This window comes from Thamnophis sirtalis, unplaced genomic scaffold, assembly GCF_051295495.1.
Source record: "Thamnophis sirtalis isolate CommonGarterSnake01/CBP01778 unplaced genomic scaffold, rThaSir2_p1.2 scaffold_5, whole genome shotgun sequence".
NCBI lineage: Eukaryota > Metazoa > Chordata > Lepidosauria > Squamata > Natricidae > Thamnophis > Thamnophis sirtalis.
This window is the reverse complement of record NW_028261385.1, coordinates 71485746-71493610: the sequence shown is the minus strand read 5'-3', so window position 1 is coordinate 71493610 and position 7865 is coordinate 71485746. Positions and strand designations below refer to the sequence as shown.

General features: G+C 38.4%; 1 protein-coding gene across 1 annotated transcript; it reads right to left on the bottom strand.

Annotated features, from left to right (window-relative positions):
• Positions 1-1186: 1186 nt before the first annotated feature.
• Positions 1187-7195, bottom strand: TMEM252 (transmembrane protein 252). Its single transcript, XM_014057786.2, has 3 exons — positions 6845-7195; positions 5740-5869; positions 1187-2666 (listed from the first exon to the last, which is right to left on the bottom strand). Exons 1-3 carry the CDS (start codon positions 7044-7046, stop codon positions 2408-2410), a joined length of 591 nt encoding a protein of 196 aa, XP_013913261.2. The 5' UTR covers positions 7047-7195; the 3' UTR covers positions 1187-2407.
• Positions 7196-7865: the final 670 nt, after the last annotated feature.

The following is a 7865-nucleotide window of genomic DNA, read 5'->3' as shown; positions in this document are numbered from 1 at the left end:
TGTGTGTGTGTGTGTGTGTGTGTGTGTATATATGTATATATATATGTATATATGTATGTATATATATGTATATATATCTTCAGTTTTGTTGGGGGAGGGGGGTGATGATCACTTCCTCAATGTCTCAAGGGGGCGATTCTTTCAAAAAGGTTAAGAACCGCTGGTTTAGATCACAGAACAAAATTTCAATTGGAAGTGAGTTCACTATTACAGAAATAATATTTGATTACTATCCTTCACATGTGATAAATCACTTCATTAAAAGAAGTACTGTACCATCTTAAACTTGCCATGAAAATAGGAGCTAAATTAATATTGAATACTGATTCACCAAATTGCTTTGCTCATGTGGATTACCTTAAACATAAGACAGTGTCCTAGGGTATTAGGTTTTTCTTTTACATCTTGATAGGCAGATACTTTTGTATTTACCATGAAATGAAAATTTGGATTTTGTTTTCTGACCTACAGAAATGGGGGGGAAATGTCCCCATTTTGGAATTCAGTACAGAATAGTGGGCTCACCTTGTCATAAAACAAGCTCAAGACTTGATTGTTGTACAGTACAAAAGAGCAATGGGGCCCGTTTTTTTAAAGGCATAAATAGCCTGGGGGGGGCTTGCAGAGTGCTCCTGGGCGGTGGAGGGCTCAAAACCGAACAAAAAACAGCCCGTTTTTCACAAAAGCGGGTTGTGTCAAAAAAAATTTCATGCATAGCCTTAAGGAGGCTTATAGAGTGTTGCTGGGGGCTGGGGGGGGCAAAAAATGGCCCATTTTTTGCTCATTTCTGCCCTCCCCAGCCCCCAGGAGCTCTCTGAAAGCCTCCCTAAGGGAATGTGGCCATTTTCCTTGTTTTGCGTGATGGAAACGTACATTTATTCTCCCCACCAATAATTGCTAATTGTTTCTCAAAATGTATTTCATTACAAAACTTTATTACAAGAAAACTACAATGCAGCATTAAACAATGTAAACTGGTTAGCCCCAGAACACAATAAAAGAAAGTTGCTATAACCAAGAAATGTCAGCTATCAAGTAATTCATTAGATTTCAACCTGTAGTGCTAATGGATAACAGAAAGAATTGATGCTAAAATTCCAAGATATTTTTTTTAAAATATATATGTATGGAAGACATTCCAATGCTAATTATCTTACTGCAATTGTCTAAAGCTCCTAACATTGAGTTGGCTATTTTTTCAATGGGCTATCTGTATTGTACTAAGAGACTCCCTCCCCTCAACATTAATGAGAGGAAGTTAAGTTGATTAAATACATAATGAAAAATAATTTATTGCAATATTGATACAATTACTCTTTTTAGAAAGAATAAATATTGAATTAAGAACACAATTTATTTTATCCAGGGTATGCTTTGTCTTCATATGTTGGTGTGACTGAGGGCTCCATTGTAACTTAGTTTCCTGTATCCCAGATACTGCACAATAGTACCACAATTATTCAAACATGGAAAAAAACAAAGCAAGGCCAAACTACAACTCTGATAAGTTGTTTAAATCCAATTCCAATGAAATGGTAAAAGTTTGAATCAAAGGAGTTTTTTTAAAAACTCAAACTGTAGCATAGGAGCTGGTAAATCAACTCCTGGTCTTTGGTCATTTTAGCTGGACCCGTTCAACTCTTGCTACAGAGGAAAGCTTGCAGAACACTAAAAGAGCTTAGGAGTTTAATTTTGGAAAGTGCCTTTCATCTCCCTTATGAATGCCAAGAATAGGATATTTACAGTAACATAACCTTCTCCAGTCTGGTGCTCTTCTGATGTGTTGAACTTCAGTTCCCAAAAGATTGTGCACGTCTGACAGAGTATGGAAGTTGAAGTCAAACACACGTGAAACGCATTGAGTTGACGAAAGCTAATGTAACTGACCTTGCTTTGCTTTATTTATATTTCCCATTTTCATCACTAAGTTGAAGCTTGAAATTTCTTCATTTACTGATGGCCTCTTGCCATGCCTGCTGCTATTCAGAAGATAGTTCGGGCTATTGCAAGCATTGCTAAATAGAGGCAAAATACAACTACTGTTATGATCTTCAAGAAGACCCAGCTGTTTCCATCCATCAACCAACAATGTTGGGCTGAATTCATCATCATTCCTAAAACCAGCAACACTATGGCTTATTCCTGGTCACAAAGACCATGTTATTTCTGACACAACCTTTCTGAATGCCACTGAATGTTCTCTTATCTGTGCCCAGTGCCCAGTGGTTGCCAGCCACTGAATAGACCCTCATCTGTGCCCAGTGCCCAGTGATGGAACCGCACTGTCCTTTCCGCACCTCCTCACCGAGGCTTTACATACTATGGCTAAACATTGTCTGTGTCCCAGAAGAACAGATATGGCTTATCTCCTCCAGTCCCTGGACAGCCCATCTTCTTAGCAGTTGCTCTATGGTTGAGGTGCATGAGAAGCCTCTCCAAATGTTGGGTCGTTCCCTGTGGGTCGTTGCTGCACAGAGACTTCATAGGAAGGTGGTTGCTGTTCCTGATCACCAGTTTCTTCAATGAATTCAAAACGGCTTTCTGTGTACAAAGGTGGAGGTATGTTGTAAGCATAGCTCTTTGGCTCCAGTGAGCAGTCCGGCAATGAAAAAGTCTGCTTTCCAAGAGCAGTGCTGTCATCGTATGAGGGTGGGTAGAAATCAGGCCTGCAAAAGACAGCCAAGACAAGAAACACATTAGTTAGGGCAGTGTTAAAAAGGATCCTATATTGGTTTACAAATTATACAATCCTGGGCTTTAAAAAAAACTCTTGACAATGAGCCTTCTCTTTCTACTTGGGGGGGGGGAATTGACCCTCTGAATCATTTTGTTACCTCAAGAACAAAAAAAGCTTTGAGATAGCGACGTTCTGAGAAAATTGGGAGAAGAAAGTTTTGGATGCTTATTTTTCCTTACAAGCATCACAGCTCTTTTATTTATTTGTTTGCTTGTTTATTTATTATTTGCCAGCCATCTTGTAGTTAGTGGCTTAAAGATGGCTTAAAGAATTTAAAAAAACCCATTAAAATCAACAATCATAGAGACACACAAATAAAACAATTAAAAATAAAAGCATTAACACCAGATGGGAAAGGAGGGAGCCAGACACACCGGTTTGGGAGGGGGGGGGGAGCATGGAGATGTAGGATTGTTTTAATTAGTCAACCACTTCCAATAAGAAGCTTCCCCATTGGGTCCCCAAGTGCCAGGTCTTAAGGCTCTTATGAAAAGTAAGGAATTGGGGGTGGGGTAAGCTCTTCCTTTTTAACAACATTTTTCCTCTCAGAATGCTGGTGCCGTCCTCAACATATAGCAATTCATTTAGTGACTGTTCAAGGTTACAACAGCACTTCAAAAAGTGACTTATGACCATTTTTCACACGTATGACCGTTGCAGCATCCTCATGGTCCCATGATCAAAATTCATGTGCTTGGCAACTGACTCGTATTTATGACCGTTACAGTGTGCCAGTGTCCCAGAGTCCCTTTCTGACAAGCAAAATTAATGGGGGATCGCAGACTCACTTAACAACCATGTCACTAAAACTGCAGTGATTCACTTAACAATTGTGGCAAGAAAGGTTGTAAAATGGAGCAAAACTCCTTAACTGTTTCATTTAGTAACATAGATTTTGGGTTCAATTGTGGTTGTAAGTCAAGAACTACCCTACTTGTATTCTGTAATGGCAATATTATGAGGCATCTCCAGGGAAAAGTGAACTTGATTAATACCGAATAGTTTATGTGCCAGTCTTCCATTAATTCCCTTGGTATGTGAATAAAAATTGCATACGTGTATTCTGTCTAAAAGTGTTGCTAAGTTTACTTCCTAATGAGGCTATGGTGTCTTCCAAAGTGGGACATTTTTCTGGTTATCTAAGCAAGGTTCGCACTCTGTCATATTTATAGAGCTGTTGCTTTGCCGATTGTGAGTGTTTATGGCACTGTTACCATAACAGAATAAGAACTGACTTTTGTATCTGTAGCCCTTTAACAAGGCTTGCCAGTCTGAAGGCCTGACTTTAAGAGAAATATATTGTGAATGTCTCTGTCTTGTTGCAGAATGGCCCAGAATATGACTGTGAGGATTTTAAAGTGAAAATAAGCAGGCAACTGCATACCACTTCAACATGTACTGAATGTAGTTGAAACTGTCAGCTGATTTTAAAAAAAGAATGGGTTCTTGACTTTTGGGGAAAATATTGTAGAGCCATAAATACCTATAGAACTGAGGGATGCTCTGTATTCTTAAAGGCTCTGATTTGAATTCAGAATGTATAATGTCCAAGACTTGTTATGAGTTCTCAAGATAAGTGATCAATTCATGACAGTGCATGTTTCTTACACGATTTCAAGTGACCCCACAGAAATTTGGACAAATATACACATTACCTGCCTTAGAAGTATTATTATGCTGCTCTTCCCTAAAAGTTTATAACTGAGCATGGTCAAAACCACTGGAAGGAATAGCTTATGTCAATGTTTCTCAACCTTGGCAACTTTAGGATGTGTGAACTTCAACTCCAAGAATTCTGACTCGGGAATTCTGGGAGTTGAAGTCCACACATCCTAAAGTTGCCAAGATTGAGAAACACTGGTCTAGGTTGAGAACAGATTATTCAATCGAGGCCCTCTAGTGGTTAAGCAGAAAAGTGAATCTAGTTTTGTGACATCCATGTCTAGCACTAAACTGGATTTTTGCATGACAGACCACTGCATGTGATCTAGAATGGTCAATAAAGTCTAGTAAGCAGTTCATTAAGGATCAAATTAGTTTTAGGAAATATAAAGAAAGCAGAATAAATCATTCTTAATCTAGTTTTCTCTAGATGGGTTGGATCATAGCACTGACAAATTTAGAGAATTTAAGGCTGAGGAAAACTTGAGTATGATAGCTGTATATTACTATCATCTGCTTTCACATATAGAAGGAAGAGTAGAGATTTAAAATATGAATTATAATATATAAAAAGGAAGAGATAATGAGGGAACCAAGGAAATGAAAATGCTATTTGTCAGACAGGAAAAAAGTTGTGGAACCTATTTGGTTAGATTCAAACTAAGTCACCTATCCTACTAAGTACCTACTAAATCAATGGGATTTAAGTTTCAAATATCTTAGTTTATTTCAGTAGGACTTAACAAAAACGAATTTAATCCGAGTCTCCCTTAGAGGACGGGAGGGGGGGTAGTTTTCCTAGATTGCTATGGGCCCCGGTACTTAGGGAGAACAAAGTGCAAACCTTAAATGTTAGGTAGGAAACCAACAATTTACGTATATATGTATTCCACTCCAACTTATGGTCTCTACATTTATAGCCTGGTGCCTTAATACTACACACAACTGGCTCTCCGTATGGTTATAAAATTTGATAAGCTATTTTTTACTAGATTATGAGATAAAAGTAAATGAGTGAAAACACAGGGCATTTAAACTATGATGTTGGACAACTATATGTAAAGAGAATTCCCTTTACAACTGGATGGGGAAAAATAATAAACAATTACTGGATGTTATCAAAAAGCAGCTAGAATTAAAGCAACACATATCTTGAGACAATTAACTTGACGGGATACCATTTAAGAAATAACTGTGTTTATAGCATGTATAATTAGTGAGTCATTACCAGGGAGGAAAAAAATGAAGAACTTAAATGAAGCACATTCAGAGCATGGAATTAAGATGGAAAAGGAGTATACACCAGAGCCAGCTGATGGCCTGATATAGTCAACACATACCTGTCGATGGTGGTGATGTGACTTTCTTGAAGTCTAGGAATCCCATGTATAATGCTGTGGAACAAGCTGTTGTGCTTGCTGGCTTCATGATAGGTGCTCCAGGAGATCCCAGCAATGAGAAGAAAGAATCCTAATGGTAGAAGAAAATACGCAAGTGGCAAACTGTTGCACTTACACCCAGAGGCGCTTGTAGAGATGCAAAAGGCTCCTAAACATATAGTTACAAAGCCAAGTAACAGCACAAACAAGCGGACAAATGAGAAGAGGTTTGTGGACATCCTTGCTCTTAATCTCATCATGCTCTGGTTGAACAATTTCTTCTTCTCTCTGCACAGATTTTATATGATCAGAGACTGATTGTCCTTTGGACACGTGTTAAGGTATCCATTAACCATTGTAAGCAGTCATAGTATCTCAGGAGATTAATTTATAATCAAAACACTGCCAAAGAAGAGACAAAAATACTTCCTGTATTGTTTAATTGCCAACATAAACTCAGCAAACCCTTGCTGCCCTATCTTCTCAGGCTTCCTTCCACCAATTTGTTCCAAAGGTATAAAGTGGTTCTTGACTTATTAAAAATAAGTTTTAAAAAAACCCAACAACATGTGAGCCTTAATGCTCTGTTCAAATGGACGAGAAAGATTAACTGTTTGTCTTTGGTTATATGTATTGATTTGCAAGTCGGAGCTATTTAGACTGTCTTTGATTAGTCCTTTCTTATTTTAACATATTCAGCATCAGTCCCGTGGCTGATAAGCAGTTCCACCATTATGCAAGCTGCATCTTGATGTATTTGTAGTGCAGCTTAAATGCAGGGCCAGTTTGCTGTTGAGGGAGATCTTCCCATTAATTCCCACAGCACCTTTTAGGGTATCAAGCATAAATGAAATTTGGCTAGAAATCATGGCAAAGGACAAAGAGAAGAAGAAACATTTCTGCAAGTGTTCTCAGGTGATCGTTTCTACAATTATCAAGCAAAAGGCATTGCACAACCATTGAATCTTATAATAATAATAAGTAGATTCCGCATAAAATCACCACCTTTATAATATCCAAAGATGGAAACAGGATAGGAGCATCACATAATCTTATCTGAAATCACCTTTCTGTAACAAGAAGATCTTGTCCTTGCAACGAATTATCTCATTTCTGTTATAGTTGCACAGGCAATGTAACCAACACCTTCTATGCTTTCCATCGCAATTTGTAGCTGGGGTTGCCTTTATAGATCCTTGAACTGGAATCACGTCCAAGGGAGATATTTTACTATGTAGTCCTCCTTGTGTAAACCACCCGGAAAGCATATATTATCTGCTTTATGAGACACTTCGGAAGGAATCAAGGGCAATGAATGACAAAAACAAATACCACCCAACCGCCAGTGACATCATGACCTGTAATACATCAACTATTTCTAGTTCTGCCTGGGACTGACTTCACCACTGTTGTACGTCTCTCTCTCTCTCCCCCTCTCTCTCCCCCTCTCCCTCCCTCCCTCCCTCCCTCCCTCCCCCTCTCTCTCTTTACTAAAACAGTGACAGAATACCATGCTGTCACATTGTTGAGGACCCTAGAAAATGCTAAGTTCCCAAGAGCAATAAGCCTACCAACGGAAGAGAGCTTTTAGTGATGACAGTGGAGAAATGCCTTATTCCAGTCTGCAGTCTGTAGGATTAAGCATCTATTTCTCCCGCAGTAGGAATGTCAGTTAAAAGAAGGTATAACGTAATAGCTGAATTGTAAAGATAAAGCAAAAGTGCTTTTTCTTTTTTTAAAAAAAAAAGCTGGAACATGAACTCACTTAGTATTCAGACTCTTTGATTAGCAAACCTTTTAAGGACAGAACTTCATACTCAAACACAAGCCTAGAATTCTTAACCCTCCAAATTCTGCTGTTAGATAGAGATAGAAAAACGATCATCAGCAGGACATGCTTAACCTTCCTTGGCTTTCTATTTTTTCCCCTTTCTTCCCCTGTCCTATAGAAACACTTTCCAACAATTTTCTCCTAGATCAACCAACACTCATGCTGAAAACAAGGCTTAGGTAGCTGGATCTTTTTGAGCTCCAAAAGCAGGGATACAGAAATATAATATAAAAGCAACCATTTTAAAATCAGGTTT

What these genes read in the sequence shown, in the direction of transcription:
- TMEM252 (XM_014057786.2), bottom strand. Translation starts at nt 7,046, where the DNA reads ATGCTTTCCGGGTGGTTTACACAAGGAGGACTACATAGTAAAATATCT. An exon ending in GATCTTCTTGTTACAGAAAG is followed by an intron (nt 5,870 to 6,844) that starts GTGATTTCAGAT and finishes TTCTACCATTAG; the next exon opens with GATTCTTTCTTCTCATTGCT. An exon ending in CACATCACCACCATCGACAG is followed by an intron (nt 2,667 to 5,739) that starts GTATGTGTTGAC and finishes TGTCTTTTGCAG; the next exon opens with GCCTGATTTCTACCCACCCT.